Here is a 24,059-nt window from a genome sequence, read left to right on the forward strand (position 1 = left end):
ATCAATAACTCTGCTGCCAGTGCTCGATATTTGTCTCCCTGATGCAGAGGTGATGTGAGCTTCCTTCTTTCATTTCGCTTCCTGATGCCCTGACCAGAGAGGGAACATTCCAGACAAGCAGGGGGGAAAACCTTTTTCATGAAGTAGATGGAGCCCTCAGTGTAACAAGCCAAGGCATAGTTTGTGTAACAGTGGAGCATTCACAAAGTATAGTTGCAGGTAGAATGAAATGGCACTCATTAGTTTCTTCCCTAGTCAGTTTAGTATGATGATTAAGGTTTAGGAATAAGAACATGGAGATCTGGGTCCAAATCTTCAATCCATTCACTAGCTAAATTCTTGCGCTGAGAATGACCAGCCCAATTTACCTTGTCAGGTTGTTGTAAAGATAAAATGGGAGGAGGATCCAAGAAGGGACATTGTGCTGCTTGGGGAAAAAAAGGATAATTATGGAATAAAGGGTTCTTTTAATGAATAAGCTGGATGGGACTAACCACCTCTGAGCTCAATGAAGATTGCATTTCTGTTCAAATGTTGATCATTAACATATGTTTGAACGTGAATTCCACTAGCCAAGTTTCCATTCAGATGTGAGATTTAAGGTTGAAAAGACTTGATTCTAATTTGTGGACCGAGATATTTTTAAAATTATTTTTAATTTTCTCTGAGGTAAACAAAAACAAGAATATATGACAAGAGCTCAGAACAATACATCGAAACATTCAGTCACAGCCAACATGTAACTTGTGACCCAAGATTTGAAGACAAGATTCAGCTTAAACCAGTCAGAGATAGTTTGAAAAAAAGATTTGATGAGAAGCTATAATAGAAGGCATTCTTTGGCAGAATGGGATGGAAACAGGATTTTAGAGACATTTAACTTTGTGAAATTTCAGCTTGAGAGCTCCATTATTTTTTTTAAAAAAGTAAAATGCACATATACTCTTTTAAAGCAGAAATGGGAGGAGATAGGGAAAGGAAATGCAGCAAAACCTGTTTTTGGCTTAACAACAAAATGTTCAGAAACTGTTTAAAAAGTAAGCTTTCTTACTAAACTGATTACCAGCTTTTCTGGATGGTTACAATGGATGATTGACATAGAATTGTTTGTGCAAACAATGCTTTGAGAAATGTGTGCTGTGGTGTATATACCCTGTGATATAAATAGAAATATGTATTACATGCAATAGTTTAACCACAAACCATAGTATGCCAATCCATTTGACCTTTTTGTCTCATAACAAACTGCCTAAAACAAATTGTAGCAGAAGTGTAGCAGACAAATTCAGTAGCCCAGCAATAGCAACAGGACAGTTAAAAACCAGGCTTTCTTCCCTTCCCTTCATTTCTTTTCAACCTATGTGGAATGTTGGGAACTGTCCCATACAATATGGGTTGTGGTCATGGAGGTATTTAGAGGTGCTGCTGCCTGATTACATCTCAACAAAGGCTCCTGGCAAGGCTTCTTGGATACTGATAGCTGTAGAAGACGTTGGAAGCCACACTTCTGTTTTTGAGCATTACAGTGTGGGTGATGTGGTTAATAGAATGGTTAACCCTTGCTTGTCTAAAATCTCAACCTTTAGCTCAGACATGTCAAACACAAGGCCCGGGGGCCAGATCCGGCCCGCGAAGTGGTTTCATGTGGCCCGTGAAGCCATCCTGGAAACAGTGAGGGAACAGCCCCCACTGCCTTGGCCCTGGCCCAGAGACCCTCCTTCTGCCAGAGACCCTCAGATCTGTCCCACTCCTGCCCAGGCCCCCATAGGCACCCTTGATGTGAACGATGTAGAGCTGGCCACGCCCACCCAATAGGCCGTATGCAATCTAGCCACGCCCACCCGGTAGGCCACACCCACCCTGGCCATACCCACCCGCTCCCCTGAGGGCAACCACAATGCTGATGCGGCCCTCAATGAAATTGAGTTTGACACCCCTGCTTTAGCTTGCCTAAAATTTCAGATAGGATTACATTTTGTAAATTTTTCAACTTAAGTTTCTAAAAATGTTTTTTTAAAAACATGGGTTAGATATGAACATTAGTTTGCCCTCCAGATTTCATCTTTTTTAAAACTGAAGCTCTCTGGCTAACTTATGTTATTCAAAGTTTACTGAGGATCAGAAAACAAAAGCAAAAATCAAGCCTGTAGAGTAGAATATGGAAAAGTCAGGTCATCAAAGAAGACAAATAGTCTAGAATTGTAAAGAGCTATTGGGGAAATTAAAACTCAGAATGAACTGATGTTAGTAAAGAATAACACAAGTTTCTTACGATATTTCCAGAAATAAAATGAAGACAGTATACCAGTTATTCAGTGGAAATGTCAAAATGCTAACACATAATTTGCAATCACTGCAAATGGGCCCAATTTTGACTCAATCAACTGCTGCATCCTTTGATATCGGCTTATTGAAAATGAACTTCAGTTCATTCATTCCAAGTCAAATTGGTATATCTTGTTTTATCTGCGATGACGAATTTTGAAAATTCCCACATAACACATAGCAGAAATAAGATCTCCTCAAATTACCCTTCAATTTTTTCTCTCTCACCAATAGGAAACTTTACCTGCCTCTGACAACCTTTTTAAACTCTGTATTGCTATAAAATAGCAAACTATTTCTCCAAAATTCATTATGGTATGAATCCCTTCATTATCATTACTAGGCTAGCCTATTTAACAGAAAAAAAGCAATCCAAAAGGAGATGGGCAATTAGATCCCAAATGCCTCCAAAGTGTGCAATTGTAATCATTTTTGTTGTCAATGAATTAATTCCTTTCTACTATTGGTCTGATAGTCATAGGTAGCTGATAGTCAGAGGTACTTACTGTATTGTCAGACCATTGCTGCTACCCTACCGTAAATTTTCTAACAGCTCCAAATAGACTGGATCACTCACTAGAAGAAATCTCCAGTCTTTTGTCTACACCTGTTTGCTTCAATTGTGTAAATTTCCTATTATCTTCCTCTCCAACTACCATAATAGTCTATCGCCAAAATCATGGGAGCCCAATATTTTACGGCAGAACTTCTATATCTACCTGCAATTTGTTTTTGTTTTTTTCAGAGATGCCCAAAACATGGCAGCAGAATAGACATTTTCATATAAAAGACTGGATAGCATATTCTATATGCAGGATTCTATCCAAAGCTTAAGAAGCACAAGGGGCTTTCATTAGAGAAAATACATTAAAAATAATTTCTGATTAGTCTTTTTCTATCCAACTGGACAGGTGCCCAAGTAATTTTCCAAGATGTTCCAGCTCCATTTAGACAAGCTTAAATTTGGATTTATTTATTTTTTTTAAAAAAATTACCGGTAAGTAAGGATTTTGCTTAGAAATGTCTGGAGCTAACAAGAACGTGGTACATTTGTCGTCATTTTATGCATTTACACGACTGCCAAAATCAAATCAGCTGACTCTGGGTGGTGGACAGAATTAATACAATGTATTAAAATACATTAAACAATGACAGGGCAGAGAGAACTGAAAACCTTCTCTTGCCATCATGGATTCAATTCAACCTGATCCCAGAGCTGGGAGAAAAAGCCAGGTCTTCCCGCCTAAAGGGATGTAAAGTTGGGGCAACCTTTAACAAAAGATCATTCCAAAGGGCAGGGGACATCTCTGAGAACCCTCACCTCCTGGGCTCATAACATGACCATTTCAATGAAAGGACCCAGAGGTTGCCTTCTCCTTCAGAATGTATGGGATGGGCAAATACCCTCGGGAGCAGTTGGTCCCACAGGAAACCCAGTCTTATGTCAGGTAGGATATCATCAGCATTTTGAATTGCACGTAATCTCTAGCTTACAGAAGGGAGTTATCATGCCAGCATAATAAATATCCATAATTAGCTGGGCTGGTCCATTATGGTCCAATGGAAGTTTCCAATGGTCTTCAAGGGTGCGTAAATCACCAACAGGTTTTCAAAATAAGAAAAAAAAACATGTTTATGTAAGAACATTTAATACTTTGGTATATTACATTTGGATTTATTATGCTTTTTACTGGATTCTTCTAAAATTGCTTTATTTATTTTAATTGCATTTATATCCCGCCCTTCTCCGAAGACTCAGGGCGGCTTACAAGCTTAGCAGTAGCCTTCATTCTATGTATATGCCTGCTTATTAGGGCTTTCACACACACCCCCAAGCGGCATTATTACAAAGTCAGCTTAATTGCCCCCAACAATCTGGGTCCTCTGTTATCTGTTTCTAGAAGTGAATAAAGGAGATAAAAATGAGATAAAGCAAACTATTAACCATTTCCCCTTCAAGAATCTACAAATTATTGCTTTTTTTTGTCACCATTAAAAATGAGACAAATTATTTCAACAATGCAGCAAATAATTTTTAATATAATAAAAACATATTTAAACAGTTCACAATTAAAGTGAAAAAATTAAAAATAAGGCAGCCATCCATGGAATGATCTCATGTGTACAAATGATTTAGAAAAGACATTAAAATTACACTTTAGTGCACGGAATCAGGTATACAGCTATGACCAGGGAACGCTACCCATGAAATCATATCTGGATAACAGGGACATAACAGAAACATGTAAAAGTTCGTATCTTTTTGAAATGAATAATCTCCTTCAAATGCTGCTGCAAGGGCTTCCCATTTCCCAAGTTACCTATGGTTCATCATAAACAACACAGCAGCACAATTTATTGTTCAAGTTTTCCCATTCTGGTACAGCTGGATATTAAAAAATATTTTCACTTAGGATACAGGAAAATCACTTTTGAGCTTCTCCTTTCCACTGTTTCAGAAATTCCAAGACACTTCCTTTCAATTGAAGATACTGCGTTTCCTTAATATATCTGTCAAATATTGCAAACTTGAGTTTCTCCAGCGTAGGCAAGATTGTTTTATGAATAATGGTAATTAGGTGACTGAATATAATGTTGCATACAGACAAAATTCATTGTAAACATTTCCACTTTCAACTCAGTCTACAACTGATAAGACTTGTGGAAGTGTTGGAATTTGTGAGAATGTATTAATGATGCATCTCTGTTTTAGCAATCCATGGCTTTCAGGTTTACTGGGAAGTTCAGAATACAAATTGGATGTGATTAGTAGTAAGAGTTAAGAAGAGTAGAATTAGACTACAAAAACAATGATTTTGCATTGATTTTTTTTAAAAATCTGGGCAAAGTCAAAATCCATATGCTCAAATCCAGATTTCTCAAAACTGAGCTTCTCAGTATTATGAGAGATCAAATTTCTGGAATTCTGCTACAGGATTTCTTTTATTATCTAGAAATTCCCTTCTCATAGCTCACTGCTCCAAAAGCAGTTAGCAATTAAATACTGACGAAGTATTCAAGACACCTTTGTTCCCATACAGGAGCAAATCAGCCCCATAAGCATTTCCTACACTGCCTTATGATGTTTATTGTGTAATAAACATCACACATTAAGCCTATCCATTGCCTTACAAATAATAATTTAGTTCTAGATACCAAGCCCAGGTTAGTGAAATAGGAAAAAAAGAATTAACAGACTTGCTTTCACAAATTTGATTTAGTTTAGGCAGCTTCCAATTAAGTTTTGCAAATAACAGTAAGCACTTAAAATTTAGCTTAAAACAGAATTCCTGACCTTCTCTCTCAATTACATACAGCAATCAAATAATTTTTTTAAAATGTGTGATTTAAACTCAAAACTATATCCCTGAATCCTAATTCTTCTTCCAAATATTTCTATATTCATGACATTTCAATCAAGTTTGGTGACTTGTCATTTTGCCATTATTTCCCAACTTGCTAGTTGGAAGAATTGACATTCTTGTCATTTTCCCAGCAATGGTAATTTGGCATTTTATGACTTTATTTTCAATCATTAAGTATACAAATGTGACAGGCACATTAACCAGCTCAATATATATATCAAATAGTACATTTGGGGGTTTTGTCCCATGTTTTGACAAATATGTTTCTATTTTCTCTTCTAGCATAGAAGAGAATTCTAAAACTGTAATCTTTGAAATGGTTTGTTACAGATCAAGTACAACTGGCAGATCCGTTTGTGATGCACCATTTTATGATGCTTGATCCACACTAGCACAGATGATTAATATTTATTGATATAAACGTATGCAGCTGATAAAGGTATATTGGAAAGAATAGCAGTCAATAGGTTTGTTGAGTATTAGCTTTAAAAAAAACCTTTAGAGTCATGTTTATATTATTTAATGTTAATTCCTTTCTGGTTCTAACATTATGCCCCCCCCATAAAAGGCAAGATTTTTTTTATGAAAAACTGATATTGCGTACTGATGCACAACCAATATTCATTCAATAAGTAGGAACTGCCAATTAAAGCATAACCATTCTAAACAACCTTAACATCCACTGTCAAGGAAATATAAGATGTGAGCAAGGCAGGCAAGGAAAACAAGTTTCATTAATTACTGGACTGTAAAAAGTTACTGAAGAAAGGAACAGATTTATCTCATGGAATAATCAGTCCAGTAAAAAATATTTTCACTCAAACACTATCTTGTTTATAAATAAAATTTTAACTATTAAGGAAAGACTTTTGATAAGGTGATTGAAAAATTAAAGCATATATAAAACTGTGCACTAGTAACCAACATATATTTTAACCATTTATTTTTTTTTTAACCAAAGGTTTTGATGGGGTTTTCTTTTTCTGGATAATTACAGATACCTTTTTGAACCACTATGATGTGTAGAATTGTGTTCTAGAGGTGTGTTGATACTCAGGTTTAACAGACTTCAGACATTTAATTCAAAACAAGCTCACAACCTGGAATGATTTTTGGTAATAATATCAGAAAGTATTAACGTTTCAGCTTTTGAGGTTGATGCCTGATGAACAGGGCTTACCTTATTCTACTTGAAAAGGAACATTTTTGTAAATAAACTAGCATTCCTTTGAATAAACACCTATTCCTTAGAAGCTCAGAACAATCTAACCTCCTGCTGAATGTGCCTCTCTTCTCTACTGTATAGCCTGTTAAAATCAAAGAACAAATGTGCTTCCATAATAATAATAATAATAATAATAATTCAATGCAAGAATCCTATCAAACTTCTTTACCTAATACAAATTTTGCCTACAACTTCATCCTCACAAATATCTGTTCACCAGATGATTCCTTCTAAGTCAGCCCATGCCATTATTAACGCATGAACATGTGGAAGATGTGAACAATCTTCCCGCATATTAGAAGGTAGCATCATAATGTCAAGAGATCAGCTCTGAATGCTGACATACAGAATACTTGGATTATGATTTCATGATGAATTGCAAGGATCTTCCCAGATAATATCCAAGTTCCAGCTTCCCTGAGAATAGGTAGGAAGTCATAATGAAAGTATCTTCAGAAAAAAAGAAATTACGCAGGATTCATAACTAGCCATCAAAGAGTACTCTCTCTTCTATTGAGTTTTCCCACAGTTTTCTTGTTAAAATGATGATCCTCTCCAACTCAACATACATGGGGTGGTCAACAGGGTAAGAGAGACAGCAATAAAAAAGCAACTGACTGCTGCTTTTATCAGATTGTAGGGAAAAATGCTGGTCTTCCAAGTTTTAATGTTGGTGTCCGATAGATAAAATCAGAGGAATCAAACAACCCAGAACCAATGCAGCCACCTCCAAGCGACTGAGTCCCTTGCTTCCAGCAGAGTCAGGTTTATGGCTATGTCCCACTCCACCCACTTCGGGAAGAACATGAACTGTGGCAACATATAGGAAAGTCCCAGCAGAGAACAACATGGCAACTCCAGTGGCATTGACTTCTGAAAGTGCCTCTTTACTGCTCTGTAAAAAAAAAAGGCAAAAGGCAGATAAAATATTAAAGCTCACCCTTTTTTAAATTGTACTTCAATTGCTGGTCTACTGAAATTTCAAAAGCATCTTTAGAATGCATTATAACTTACCTCAAAGAGAAACTAATGTTCTGGAGATCTAACATTGCCTACCGCCAGTGGAAAATTTACTCAGCAAATTTTGTCAGTGCAAAAAAGCTAGATGATGGTTGATGATTTACATAAAATCCATAATTTGGTGTTAGTTAAAAAAAGGTCAGAACAAGACCAATTATTTGCATTTTGTATGGACTACTTTCACTCAAAGAACTGTTCATAATCCAGCAAAAATGCTATATGAAACAAAATACCAAATATTTAAGCATCTGCAAAATTGATTCCCCAACAACAAACATACTGATGCACAACTGACTGGTAAACATGATTAATCTGATTATTTAAAACTTTTCATATTCCACGGCTGTTTTACCTTGCTTAATCCCAAATAAGTCACCATTGACAAAACAGGTGCTGCTAATGCAAAAACCAGCAAGTGCTTCCTGATTCGATTCCGTTCAAGACCAGCATGCATAAGAAACGAGACAAGCCCAAAAGCAGCAGGTGCCTACAACATAAAAGCAATAAAATATTTAATGCTCAAATACAAAACGAGTTGTACTGCCTTCATTTGCAAAATGGAATGTTTAGTGAGACCAAATGCCAGTAGTACATTACTGACCCCTTCCTTAAGTTTTCTGTTGGTGGAGTATAATCTATCATTAGTATTAAGCCCTTCCTTAATATGAGATAGTAAATCACTATTTCTAATGGGGAAAATAGCAAACTTCAAGTATAATAAAAATACATGTTTTCCTGTTTTTTATATGCCATACAAGTGAAAAAAGGTAATACATTTACAAATACGCTTTAGGAAAAAAACAAAAAACCACTATATGCCATACAATTGAAAGAAGTTAATACATTTACAAATACTTTTTAATAAAAAACCTACTAAAATGCTTATTTTAACATTAGTATTAAAAATTAATGATACACAGTTATGATAAAAACATCCTAGAGAGCTAAAGAGGCTGGTGGACAGCAACCTTACCAGTTAGCCTTCAGGTAATTTTGTGACTACAGCCATGGCATATTGTGAAAATACAATCTCCATGGCAGCCACTTAGTCAAACTAGAATGTAATTCTCAAAAATCTAAGGGATTGCTTGGTCCTGTTACTATAACAAGAAATCCAAAAGATGAAATTAGTATAGCTCCAGGCCCAGCAATCATTCAGAATTAGCTGCCATTTCCTACACAAGATCTATGTGATTCTAATGAAAATTAATTGTACGTAAAGTATCTTCTAAGTACATTAACTTCAGCAGTAAGAAGTACTGCTGCTTGCTACATGTCACTACTGGGCTAGCACAAACCTCCCACATACACAGTACGTAGCTGCATACTTCTACTCCTAGATGCCATCCTAATTACAAAAGCAAACAGAAATGATTTAAAAAGTGCGCGGATACTTTTTTAAAAAAAGAACTTTTGCACTTCATTCAAGTCTATAATTCCTCATTCACCGATGGAAGAAGCATGGGAAGGTTTCTTACTCAAAGCTTACCTTATGCAGCATAATTGCAACAAATACTATTAGCTGGACACTAGTCTGAGATGTAGAAGCAGCTGCACCCAGGGCAACACCATCAGCTTAATGAGGGAGGAAGGGGAAAAAAAGCCACACAACCATGAATCCATCCACTGATCAAAGAGTTACTGGAGCTAAATTATACAAGAGTAAGTCTGTCACCTGATTCTCTTATATTAACCTGCTCTTCCATTCCTGATGATGGTTTTAATATTTATGTTTCAGAGTAGATCCACGGCGCAACAGTTTTGAATCAGGAATGGTCACATAGCCAACAGTTTTGTTTAGCTCTTTGCAACATTGTTTTAAAACATATGCTTTGTTGCTATATTTTTGGTTCTTTTGGTCCCAGTAATTTAATCCAGTTGCATTTCCACATTCAGGGGTGGTCCATAAATTGGAGGTCCTCCTGGATTCAGCTTCTACTCAATGAGTAGGAACCAGCTATGATCAGGAAAACCCTTGCATATATTCATCTGGTGCACCAACTACAGTGCTGATTTTGTAAGTTTGCCCACTGACAAAGAAATGATCAGTCTATAATTTTAACGGTAGGTTTATTTTAACAGTGAGAGACAGAATAACAACCAAAAAATCCAGAAAAAGGCATTTCAAAAAAGTTATAAATTGATTTGCATTTTAATGAGTGAAATAGGTATTTGACCCCTTCGCAAGACATGACTTAGTACTTGGTGGCAAAACCCTTGTTGGCAATCACAGAGGTCAGACGTTTCTTGTAATTGGCCACCAGGTTTGCACACATCTCAGGAGGGATTTTGTCCCGCTCCTCTTTGAAGATCCTCTCCAAGTCATTAAGGTTTTGAGGCTGACATTTGGCAGCTTGAACCTTCAGCTCCCTCCACAGATTTTCCATGGGATTAAGGTCTGGAGACTGGCTAGGCCACTCCAGGACCTTAATGTGCTTCTTCTTGAGCTACTTCTTTGCTGCCTTGGCTGTGTGTTTTGGGTCATTGCAATGCTGCCCATTTTCAATGCCCTGGCTGAGGGAAGGAGGTTCTCATCCAAGATTTGATGGTACATGGCCCCATCCATCGTCTCTTTGATGCAGTGAAGTTGTCTTGTCCCCTTAGCAGAAAAACACCCCCAAAACATGTTTCCACCTCCATATTTGATGGTGGGGATGGTGTTTTGGGGGTCATAGGCTGGATTCCCCCTCCTCCAAACATGGCGAGTTGAGTTGATGCCAATGAGCTCAATTTTGGTCTCATCTGACCACAAGACTTTCCCTCAGTTCTCCTCTGAATCATTCAGATGTTCATTGGCAAATGTCAGACGGGCCTGTACATGTGCTTTCTTGAGCAAGGGGACCTTGCGGGTGCTGTAGGATTTCAGTCCTTCATGGCATAGGGTGTTACCAATTGTTTCTACGGTCCAAGCTGCCTTGAGATCATTAACAAGATCCTCCTGTGTAGTTCTGGGCCGATTCCTCACCGTTCTCATGATCACTGAAATGTCACAAAGTGAGATCTTGCATGGAGACCCAGACCGAGGGAGATTGAGAGTTATTTCGTTTCTTCCATTTGCGAATAATCGCACCAACTGTTGTCACCTTCTCACCAAGCTACTTGGCGAGTCTTGTAGCCCATTCCAGGCTGGTGTAGGTCTACAATCTTGTCCCTGACATCCTTGGACAGCTCTTTGGTCTTGGCCCTGGTGGAGAGTTTGGAATCTGATTGATCGCTTCTGCTTCTTCCCTTTAAGAGAGTGCTCCTAATCTCAGCTCAGTTTCCTGTATAAAAGACACCTGGGAGCCAAAAATCTTCTGACTGATAGGGAATCAAATACTTATTTCACTCATTAAAATACAAATCAATTTATAACTTTTTTCAAATGCATTTTTCTGGACTTTTTGTTGTTATTCTATCTCTCATTGTTAAAATAAACCTACCATTACAATTATAGACTGATCATGTCTTTGCCAGTGGGCAAATGTACAACATCAGCAGGGGATCAAATATTTTTTTCCCCTCACTGTATGCCCGTTCCTGGACTTGGGAGTCTTTTGTCACAGTCCTTCACGCCTTGGTCACATAACACGGAACAAATTAATTGAAGATTTAAAGTTCTAAGACTCATTCTAAAAGTTGAAAAGGGAATGTATGTTCGAGAGCAGGAGATTAGATTCTAAAAATTCAGATACATTGCTATAGTGTTTGAAACAAATGTATAACATGGCAGTAGTAAATGTATTTACTGTGCACTTATAGTTAAGTACTGTATAGCAGCAAGACAGAAGCAGTATTTCATATTACAATATACACAAAACGTAAACCCACAACATATTCTTAACTTTACGTTTTAATGGTTTTGCAAACAAAAATATTTGTTTAGATCTTCTTTAAAACTTTAAAAGATTTGTCTCCAAACATAATTCTAGAAGACTAACATTGGGAATAAAAGCTCCAGAAATGTCTCCAACAACCCTATAGACTGGATCAAATATGTATTTTCCTATTACAAATCACTATAGCCCTGAGCTGTAAAGAATCACCAGGGACATATCCCTGCAGTTCAATTTAGTCTCCTCTCTTATCTCAAAGTAGATTAACTTGGGGAGAAGAATAAAAAGAAAGTCCACAACATTATTCCATTATTAAGAGCAGTAACTACTGGGATCATGTCATCATGTCAACACTAACTCACATAACTTGACAGTATCTGTGTTATTTTTTTTTTAGAAAAACATAAAAAACCAACAAAATTAACCTACCTGCTGCATGGACAACTAGTCCTAGTGTAGTAGTAATTTTGGAATTGCCTGACCTTCCTGCTTCTGGGTCTGAAATAATTAAGGAATCTTATCAAAGAGATATAAATAAGAGATCAGGAGCAGAAACTGAAATGAAGAAACATTACAAAGGTTAATATTTATTAGAAGTTAATATAGGTTAAAAAGCCACTTTAGTAAAGTAGTTAAGGTGATAGATGGTCTAGAAACTAGAAGACTGAATTCTAGGCATTTTATATAGGATAATATAATAATTACAATGATATTATAGCACATACCAAAAATTTGAATAGCACATATAGGCTGATACATTGTGACATCCTAGGTTCTTGTGAGGAACTTGATGCATATGAAGGTCAACACCAGCTAAAGAACTGGCAGCTGTGACTGGACATTATCATGAATAGATCATAATAACAATTTTTCACCAAACTAAACTATCTCTATTCTTTGAATCTTTCCTTCCTTCTTCCCATTTAAGGGAATGGAATATTCTATGAACTTGAATCCTTTAGATAGTTTAACATTTATTTATTAATTTAATTTAATTTAATTTAATTTAATTTAATTTAATTTTAATTTAATTTATATGATGCCCACCTTGCCATCAAGTGGCTCTAGGCGACTCACAACAAGATAAAAATGACAATCTAAAACATTAAAACGATAAATACTAAAATTAAAATTAAGAGAGGTAGCTAAAGAAGGAAGCAAAATACAATTGGGTGGAAACAGAATCTTCTCTTAATATACAAAACACCTGCAATATGGAATGCCCCCAGCAGGACACCAGGCCAATCAGCAGACCCAGGTTTTAAGCCCATCTGGAAGGCCAAGAGGATGGAGGCGAATTAACATTCACAGGTAATCACAGTTAAGCAGTGAAAATATCACAGTGGACCTTTGAAATGCAGTTGGATGGAACAGTCAGAAAATCATGGGCTCCATATCACTTTTACATGGTTTAACAATGATTTAAGTCTAGTTCCTGCCAAGTAGAATGTAACTATGGTTTCCAGGTTATTATGGGTTAAAGAAGATGAGGATGATGTTCTCTGTGACATGCTTATTATATCAAAATACTGAGGCTTGGTGTGGAAAATATGTTTCCACATGTATTTGCATGGAACCAAGCACAGCGTATTCAACATTCAAGTATTTCTGGTTAAAATACGATGAATACTTTCTGCCACTTTCTTTGTTTTGTAGCCGAAATCTCAAAAGATAATTAATTGCTGGTTTAGTAAATTTTATTTAAAGCTAAAAGTTCATTTGTTCGTGTTTTTTTTTAAAAACAAACTCTACAAATTCCATTAAAAGTTAATGGAGAGTCTCCATTTAAAGTCTTTCCTGTGCAGGTAGTCTTCACTTAATGACCATTTGTTCAGTGACAATTTGAAGTTACAACAGTGCTGAACAATGTTAGTTATGGCTGGTCTTTGAAATTATAGCTGTGAAAGCACTTCCGTGGTCACATGATCAAAATTTGGCAGTCCACCTGCATTTATAACCATACAATTGTGTTTCAATTCTCCCCCACCTATCTCCCCTCCCATTACAGCCCTTTTGACCACCCTTTACTCCATTGCCCCTCCCCTCAGCCATCCTGGCGTCCATTGCTCCTGCTGTCAATCTTTGCCATCTTCTTCCTCCTGTTGCTTACAAGGTGTGTCTGTCCTGGCCCTTTGCAAAGCAGCTCTGGCCACATGAGGCCTTGCCATGCTAGGGCAAGACCAACAGTGCAGGATGGCCACAAGGGCAGAGATTGGGGTGGGTGGGGGAGGAGAGAAACAGGCAGATAGGTGAGAGCAGTAGGGCGAGATAAGGGTGATGTCCTTGCCTAATGATAACACAGTCCTAGCCACAACCAGAACTACTAAAATTGCCATCGCTGAGTGGTGCAATCATGTGATATTTCACCTAACAACTGCATCCCTTAGCGATGGAAATTCCCATTGAAATTAGAGTTGTTAAGTGAGGACTACATATATACTATTTTTTTCACCATTAACAATGTAAACTTTTGACCAAATGTTATGCTGCAAAATTTTAAAGGTGAAAATGTTAATTTTATTTCAAAATTCACCACCCCTATCCTTTTTTAAATACAGAGTATATCATATACAATGAATATTCATTTATTTGAATATTTCTGAGAATTGTTCTCACTTTGATTGCCTATTAGGAAAAATTTGGCTTACCATCTGCAGTGTGGACGTGAGAACTGCCAATCTGATCTACCAGCAGCATAAAGACAAAGCCAAGAACAAGAGAAACACCAATGTAAGCATGTAATCTTGAATGGTCATGGCTGTGGTTATGATCATGCACATCTGGAACATCTGCTTTCTCAGATTCAATGGTCTTTTGACTCTCACTGACTGGGTGGTGCTTTGCTAAAGGAAACCAAAAAGTACAGTTGAAATTAGAATTGCAGTCCCTAACCTATTAAAAGTCAAATCAAAACATGCCTCAGGGTATTTTTAATTTTAAAAGTGACTAATTAATTTTCAAATCTTGTAATTTTTTTAGAATAAAATTTAAAATTGATCAGAAACATTATTTAATTAACATGACCTCAATGTCATGTTAATGACATTGTATCACTACATCTGTATGTAACATCACATAAATAACTGTTTCATCAAATAACTGAATGAAAGCAAAAATGTATATCTGCAGGCTTAAGCAAGCAGACAGGAATCTGAATTTGTAAAGGTTAGGAATAAGTATTTTGGGCAAAATACCTCCAATGTCTAATGAAAGACTTCTTTTTATTGTATTCACTTTCTATTTTGGCAGAAAACTCTATGGTTCAGATCAAGGTACACCCCATTGCAATCTTTTCCAGCAGAGATATCTGATCTTCATTTCAATAATATTGATAAATATATAAATATATCATGAATATTTACACTTTGTAGTCCATTGTATAATTTAAATAAACAAATGCATGTGAAAAATGTAAATACATCCATATATTTATCACTACCTTCATTATCTAAAATTAGGTGCACAAAATGTGAACATTACTACTGAGGATCTGGGAGGACCTGTCATATTGGAGTGAGGCTGAGAATTTTAACTGGGGTTTTATTTTCAGGGATAATTTAATCTTTTATTTGTCTTTTAACTTGTATTTTGTATTGTTATGATTTTAAAATGCCCTGTAAACCACCCTGAGTCCTCCGGGAAAGGGCGGTATATAAATCTAATAAAATAAAAAAATAAAATAAATAAATTTAGTTTGATTTGCTCTTTTTTGCTGAAGTGGGTGGTATCACTCTAGATCAGGGGTAGGCAACCTTGGCTCTTTTGTGACTCGTGGACTTCAACTCCCAAAATTCCTGAGCCAGCATGGCTCAGTATGGAAACCTCTCCATTTCTCCTTAGCATGGCTGGCTCAGGAATTCTGGGAGTTGAAGTCCACGAGTCATAAGAGCAATGAATTCTTCATTGTTCCAGAGGATGTTTAGCTAATGTGAGATTTGTTAGAAGATTGAAGCTCTACCAAAAGTGAACCTGGCAACATGACAATGACTCTAAACATTCCAGAAAACCCGCCATGCTGTGGGGTGATTTGAAAAGGGCTATGCACGCAAAAACTCCTCAGACATTGCAGTGTTGGAATAATGTTGCATGGAGGAGTAGGAAAAATTTCTCCCAGTTGATCTCAGAAAGTGATAGACAATTATAAGAAATGTGTATTTGAAATCGTTTCTGCCAAAGGGAACAATACCAGATATTAGACTATAGTTATACTTTATTTATTTGGTCAAGTATGGTTAGACACTCAAGGAATTTCTCTACAGTACAGAAGCACTCAGTGTATTTGCAAAACAACAGAATATAATACTAACAATAAAGTTTACAGACAATAAAAGAGGGAAGTAAAAACAATAAAGGGGATAAATAATAATATGGCAGCCATATCCTAGGGTTTAACATACATAAGCATTGGGGGGAAAAGTAGTATTTGAGTCAAGAGTGTGCTTACTTTTTCTACAGAATGAAATGGCATATGTTAATTTTTTGTTAACTAAATGATTCCAAAATAATTTTTATAGCATTTTGTTCAATTAGATCACCTCTTTATGTCCCCAGACATGAAGCATGCCCCCATTCTCCTGGCCTTTTGGAAAGGTGTGATAACATGGCTTGTTTTAAGCTCACAGAGAAGCATACAGCTGTGAGGCAGGTTAGTGTCCTGAAAGCCCTCCCCCTCCTTTTAACTGTTAACACTGATTTTTAATAATCCTTGCCTCATTTTTATCTTACATATTGTTTTTAATGTTTTAATATTTTATTTGTACATTGTCCGGAGTCCCTCTGTGAAGAAGATGGCTAATTTAAAAATTTGACAAATAAATATATATATAATATTGTTTGACTGAAAACAAAATATTGGTATGTCCATGTATGATTAAAAAAAGAAAGAAAAACTTCACATCAGTGTACTTTTTCCATCTGCAAAATTTGCATTTGTATTTATTTAAATTGCACAATGGACCACAAATGTAAATGGTGAATATTTGTTATAATCAATATTGCTAAAATGAAGATCAAATATCTATAAGCTGATATGTTGAAATATCTATATGTTGAAAAAGTGGAACAATCCAATGGGGTGTACTTCCTTTTTCATGTGACTGTACTTCCTATGTGGATAACAGAACAATTACAATGCTGAATAATAAAGAGTCTGCTTTTAAAAGATATCCAAATAATAAGAAACATGATAAGAAGCACAGAATTTCCTGCAATAATGATGAATACCAGAAACATGCTTTGAAATGACCACTATCCTTAGATTATCACATCATACATTAGCCACTAGGCACAGCCATTTTGCATGACTGCCCCAGTGAGCCTGACAAACTATTCTCAATCATATTTGATCTTCAAATATACCAACCAGAATGCTTCTATTAAACTTCAAATTTAAAATGTTATTAAAATGCGTAACATCATTCAAAACTGAGAGAAATTAGATTAGATAACCTTTATTGTCATTTTGTCCTGTGGGCACAACGGCACACATTAAAAATGAAATTTAGCTGATTAACACACATTTAAAACATACTATATACAACATATGTATAAACCTACACCCTTACATATAAGGAAAATATATTGGAACTAAGTGTTCCAATATAAAGTATAGAGTAAACAGTGAAATCTGCAGGCCTATTAAATTATGCAAATCTCAAATGTAGCATTTGCTCATATTTTCTTTTTCATTGTGGCTGGACTATGAATTGAGAAACCTAATCCTACTAATCCACTGAACTCTTTTCAAAGGTAGGAAATAAACTCTTAAATGTGTATTTGTGACCATTAGGACAGCTACTGTATCTGGTGCTTTGGATGGACCCAAATTATTATCCTCCAGACAAATGCAGCTGTTTCCAGCAGTCCATCTGATGCAGGGGTTAGCAGAATAAGAGAGATAACCAATAAGAGAGATAACCATGAAGAAGGGAAAAAGAATTAACATTTGATAGCTTGCAGTACTCTGATTGCTATTTGGATGTTTGTCTCTCTCGAATTGAGATGCATTCTATCTATCCACGTTTTATTAAAATGGAATGCAGACCTGATCCCTCCCCTTGCAATTACATAGTACTTTTGAGAAAAAAAATCACAGTTGCCGGGATTATTAATTTCTGCAGAGACACAAAATATCAGCAAACTAAAATGATGCAAAAATATTATCCTTTTCTCAGCTACTGCTGCCTCCCCTTCACTGAATTGTCAAATATCTGAAACTACCTGTTAAGGATAAGGGTATAGTTCACTCTTCTTTTTTTCTACTCTTATTTTCTTTTGGGTATTTGTTGGAATTTGTATGAGTTTTTATCCTTTCAATTTGCAAATCTTAATAAAATTATTTGAAGAAGAGATGTAGTTCAGCAAGCTAAAAATGTTTCAAGGTATGCTATCAAATAATAGGTTTAGAGAAATAACCTTTGCCTCATCCCCCAAATTAGCAAACATTGCTTAACAGTCATGTAATGCTCGAACAAGGGTTTTGAACTGAAGTTATTATTAACAGGGAATAATAGCCAATAATGAGAGCCAATTTGGTGAAGTAGTTAAGGCATGAGTCTAGAAACCGGAAGACCTTGAATTTTAGTCCTGCCTTAGGCACAAAAAACAGTTAGTTGACCTTGGGCAGTTCCTTTTTCTCAGCCCTAAGTAGCAGGCAGTGGGAAACCACTTCAGAAAATAGGGAATCTCCAGGAGTCAAAAACTGAATCAAAGGCAGCCCCTTTCCCGCTCCCCCAAATCCAGTAACCCTGGAGTTTTATGGAAGGCAAGGGGGAGGGGAGGAGTAAGGAAAATAATTTGGCAAGGTTTGATAAATCCTTTTAACTATTTTAAAAATGAAAGCATTATAAGCACCAGAAATGTTCTGTTTTTACTCATTTTTTGTTTTTGTTTTTAAAAATCCAAGCAATATTTATTTCTTAATTATATTTATCCAGGAGTTTTTTTTTGTCATAGAACGCCCAGAATGGAGTTCCAGCACCTTTTTTGGATGGAACCTTGTAGGGTAGGCGAGTTGTATGACGTGTGTTGAGTTCCGGCATTTTTTTATTTTTATTTTTTTTACAAAAAAAGCACTGTATTTATCTGAGCACCTAATATTAGATGGACTCTAGATAGCTTAGAACAGAGGTCCCCAACCTTTTAGGCACCAGGGTCCGGTTACATGGAGAGAGGCTTTTCCGCAAACCGGAGGGTGCGCGTTTTTGTGTGCTGCCTGCATCCTGTGGATGGGGCTTTGCTTGTGTTGACTGGTTGCTGGCATGCTGCAGCCCAGTACCGGTCCACGGACCGGGGGTTGGGGACCCCTGGCTTAGAAAATACGCTTATTTAAAATATACAAAATTGAATGACTAAAACAGTAATAAAAATACAACCGAAAACAATGCAAAACGGAAAGAAATGTTATTGCTAATATAGTTAAACCCCAAAGTCCTCTAGGAAAGCCATGTTTCTCATCTGCTTAAGGCCATGAGAGTTGGGGCTATCATAATAAGCCTAGATAAGTGTTTCTGTGGCCAAAATAATATGCTATCCTCCACTGAGAAACTCTAATTCCCTGCTTATCTAACTTCCACCAAACCCATATTTACTTTCTTAATGCCTAACAGCACCCTGTTCTTTCCCTCCCTCATTAACATGAAAAAGATTTCAAAGATTTCAAAGATTTCAAAGAGGTAATAAACTATTAAAGGCTTCATCTTTAATATACATAAGGCCTGGTGATTTGCTGTATTCCTCTCCTGTTTAAGGAGCTTCTGGGTTGAAAGGATTAGCTGGTAACAGCACCATTTCTTGGGGGGACACCCTGGGGGGGGCTCCTTTCATGTCCCATTAAGGAGCTGGAGCGAACGAGGGGAGTTGACCCCAACCCTGCAGCAGCTCTCAGGTCACGAAGGCAGGCTTGCTAACCCCCAACCCAGTGTCCTAACCATGTAAGCCAGCAGCCCCCAACCTTCTGGGCAACAGGGACCGGTTCCATTGAGAAAGGTTTTTCCGTGGACCAGAGGCTGTGTGATTTTGAGTGCTGCCTGCATATCACAGATGGGGCCGTTTGTTTGTTTGCATGGCCTGGTTTCTGGCATGCCACTGACCGGTGTCGGCCCACGGACCAGGAGTTGGGGACCCCTGATATAAGCCATCACACTGTACTCTAACTTGAGACAATTTAAGCATTGTTAAAATATTGAAATTGAAACTGATAAATCATGTATAGTTGCCCAAGAATGGTAACCATGGAGTATGTCGTATTATGTTGGTCTCCATGGGGCAAATCTTTATTTCCTGTTTTCAGCCTATCTTGAAGGCCATCGAACAGGCTGTAGTCACGCCGGACAGTTCATATATTTGTGTAAATTACTAACAAAGAATTAAAGGGAAACTGAAATGCATTTCTGACTCTTCATCAGTCAGCTATACCCTTCTGAGATTCGAACCTGGGCTGATTGCAATATATATATATATATATATATATATATATATATATATATATATATATATATATATATACACACACACACACACAGGAAAATGTATTTTAAATGTATTTAAAAAAAGTATTGAGATTCTGTAGAAAACTGGACTGTACTTCCAAAATGCCTATGTTACAATCAAGTTATGTTTTATTCAAAATTCCTTGTACCAGAATAAGAGTCGTTTTCTTACCCTCCAAAAGGTCTTCATAAAGTGCATGTACTCCTTCAGGCACAATGACAGCCAAGGCAGTTCCACAAAGGAGCCCGGCACCAAGAACTGTAACCAGTTTTAATTTTTCCTGAAAATAAAATTTAAAATAATTAAAAGAAACGTGAATATATGTGAGTGTGGATATGTGTGTGTGAAATATATATGGAGAAAACAGTCACATCCTTCATCTCCAGTGCCTACTTTAGTGGTGAATAACTGAGGTGCTCCAACCCAGCTGTTTCTCTAGCTTGGAACTGGAAAAGGTCATGGACCTCTTTACTATCAGACCTTTGAACCAAACTGTATTGTTCTTCCTGTGTCTTTCCACTCTAACACAGTCAGAAAAATTACGTCTCTTTTCATTATCCTCATCCTGAATACAAAGTATACTTACACAAATAAAAGAGATATACAAATGCAGTAATTTATTGTTTCTAAGTACATTATCTGAACTGAGGACTGTTTTACATTGATATTTACATAACCTGTTTGATTCTTATTCCAGTAAGATGACAAATTTCAAAAGAGCAAATAATCACTCAAGAGATTTCTGGAATGCACATGCATAAAACACACATTTTAGCCTATACAGTATAAGCACCCATTAGATTAATGACAATGAATTGTCTGTTAGAAAAGACAGAAGGTCTCATATTTTTTAAAAAATAATCCAAAGTAAAACATTCGATCATATGAAAGCCACATAATCCTAGCCTTTAAAGATGCAACCATTATTAAAAGTAACAAAAACCAGGTTTTATGGTTTACAATATAGAGACTATTAATTATAATATACACAATCCACAAATGCTTTTGGAATGCTTTGTTCAAGACACCTGATGCTGTTGTATTTTATTAAGGAAATTAGACAATACAAATCTACTTGACAGTATGCATTTGATGCTTTCAGTGAGCTGCTCACATTATTTTTTTTATTTTGCATATATAACCCAGCACTAATCTTCCTTTAAAAAAATTGAAGGCTGCTCACAGTATGCTGAGTCTCTTGATTCTGGCAACATCGAAATAAGATTAATGAAGAAATATATGATTCATTAACTCTGAAAATGCATGTTACTTAAAAGAATTGGAAAGAGACTTTTCTATCTCAGTGTGAAACCATAGGAATTGGCAGTTAAAAAAACAGATTTAAATTATTAATCTTAGATCTGTTTAGTTATTTAGTTTCTTTGATTTAAACCATTCTGAGATTTTCACAAACATTTTCAAATCCTTACAGCAATTTCAGTTTACAAAATTATTTTCTCACATAATTTGGAAAATAAAGAACCTATTTTTTTTAAGCAGGCTGACCTGATGATCACCCACAAGTATTTGGTATAGGTAATAAGCCAAATGACCAGGCAATTGGCTTGCAAAATTTTGAAGAATGCAAGTAAGTTTACATGTTTCTTTTTTCTGTGAACAAAGTATTTGTACAGGATGGAAAAATAACATAGCTAAAATTTCTTCAAGTTATTTTAACCTGGCATTCTGTTTTGTTATTTTTAGACATGTTACGTACTTTCTGCTTATTAAGCTTTACTTCAGTATCAGTTCCATATGCTTCCCTGGATTTGAATTTTACTTTTGAATTGTGCAGTAAATGAAATTACATTTGGCTGTGATTATTAAAATAAGTTGCACTTTTGCAGACATTTTTGTATAATCAGAATAATTTTTTATAACACCACGGGGATATTTTGGCATTATGTGTATAACTTGAGTACAATGACAATTAATATATAGAGCTGCCTTTGGCTTCCTCAGTCTTTTAAAATATATTGGAAAGTATTCCTTCCAAAATAATATTTTACTATATTGCAGATAAATACAATGTGGACATGTATTTTTTTAAGACTCAATTTTAAATGCACATGTACAAGAGATCAGAGAAAAACAACTATGTAAAATAAGTATTCTCTCTTCAAGTTTCAGCTAACTGTACTGAAAAAACGAAAAGGGCAATTATCTGGAAAAAAACCATTTTTTGCATATAGCAAAATTATTTCTTATATCAAATTTCAAAAAGACTGATATCCTCAAACTTTAAAGCTGCTGAACATCTGACACCACAAAAGGAAACTGGGCTTTGCAGAAAGAATTGGGAGAGGAAAATCCTCTAGCTGAGTAGTCAAAATATCTCATTTTTTTTTCCTTTCTGCCATTTTATCTTTCATGCCAGGTCCTAATTCTGCAATACCAAGGTAAACAAAAAAAAAAAAAGAAGGGCTAACCTAAAGGAGGCGCTTATTCCAAAGTTTATTTGCGAGGATGTTTTCTTTCCTATTGTGTTAAATTTATTTGTTCTTTACAACACTCCCACCTCAAGATCGGTCTCCAGAAGTGAAAACTAACACCACGGCTAGAGAGCCCTTGCTCTCCGATGGTCACCACAATGTAAAAAAGATGTCAAGACTCTAGAAAGGGTACAGAGAAGAGCAACCAAGATGATTAGGGGGCTGGAGGCTAAAACATATAGGGAACGGTTGCTGGAATTGGGTATGTGTAGTTTAACGAAGAGAAGGGTGAGGGGTGACATGATAGCAGTGTTCCAATATCTCAGGGGCTGCCACAAAGAAGAGGGAGTCAAGCTATTCTCCAAAGCACCTGAAAGCAGGACAAGAAGCAACGGATGGAAACTAGTCAAGGAGAGAAGCAACCTAGAACTAAGGAGAAACTTCCTGACAGTTAGAACAATTAACCAGTGGAACAACCTGCCTCCAGAGGTGGTGAATGCTCCAACACTGGAGGTTTTTAAGAAGAGAGTGGACAGCCATTTGCCTGAAATAGTATAGGGTTTCCTGCCTTAGCAGGGGGTTGGACTAGATGACCTCCAAGGTCCCTTCCAACTTTATATTATTATATTATTATTATTATTATTATTATTATTATTATTATTATTATTATTATTATTATTATTATTATTATTTATTACTCTTGTCATTCTTCTGCACACCTGGACGGCAGGTGTTCAGAGCCTTCCTTCTTACCTCGGAAAAGTTTACGGCCAAAGGGATGATGCCGGCCACATAGCAGCCAATCAGCATAGCGAGAGAGAGCAAACTAATGGATAAAAAATCATCCATGGCCGGCTTCTCCTCCAGGCTCAGCGGTTCAACGGCTCGCCGCGGTTCAGCAGGGAATTGGCCCTCGCGGCTCCCGATAAAGCCACATGGGCCGGAATCTGGCCGCGCCTCGTTAGCAGCAGGCAAGCGGGCCGGCCAGTGAGGGGCACCCCGTTCCCGTGCAGAAAAAAAAAGGAGAGGCCGAGCGGCTAAATTGGCTGTGCGGCCGCTTCTCCTCTGGCTCGCAGCAGCTGGGCTCCACTCAGCTCAGGGAAGAGGCCTCATTAGCGAAGCGCGCTCCTCCTCAGCCAATGAGGAATTACACCCGTGGAAACAGAAGGCGGGAAGAAAACCCGCCTGCCCTTCCTCGCCTATGCCTCCGTCTCCCCTCCGCTAGTGCCGTAAAGGCCAAGTGGCAGTCGCCCTCCACTTCCTCTCCCCTGCTCAATTTCCGGGAGACTTGGCAGTTGAAAGGAAACGTAGAAAGTCCAGCGTCAGTTGCTCTGCCCCTTCCTGCCCAGTTTAAGATGGCAGACTTAATAACTTCAAGCAGGCTATT

General features: G+C 36.9%; 1 protein-coding gene across 1 annotated transcript; it reads right to left on the reverse strand.

Moving 5' to 3' along the window:
• Window positions 1-4,218: 4,218 nt before the first annotated feature.
• On the reverse strand, window positions 4,219-23,948 carry SLC39A9 (solute carrier family 39 member 9). The gene is made up of 7 exons (XM_083349519.1): window positions 23,426-23,948; window positions 20,412-20,520; window positions 14,399-14,593; window positions 12,180-12,248; window positions 9,425-9,510; window positions 8,288-8,422; window positions 4,219-7,810 (listed from the first exon to the last, which is right to left on the reverse strand). The coding sequence occupies exons 1-7, from the start codon at window positions 23,519-23,521 to the stop codon at window positions 7,580-7,582; spliced, it is 921 nt and encodes a 306-aa protein (XP_083205645.1). The 5' UTR covers window positions 23,522-23,948; the 3' UTR covers window positions 4,219-7,579.
• Window positions 23,949-24,059: the final 111 nt, after the last annotated feature.

This window comes from Vipera ursinii (genome assembly GCF_947247035.1).
Source record: "Vipera ursinii genome assembly, chromosome: 1".
Taxonomy (NCBI): domain Eukaryota; kingdom Metazoa; phylum Chordata; class Lepidosauria; order Squamata; family Viperidae; genus Vipera; species Vipera ursinii.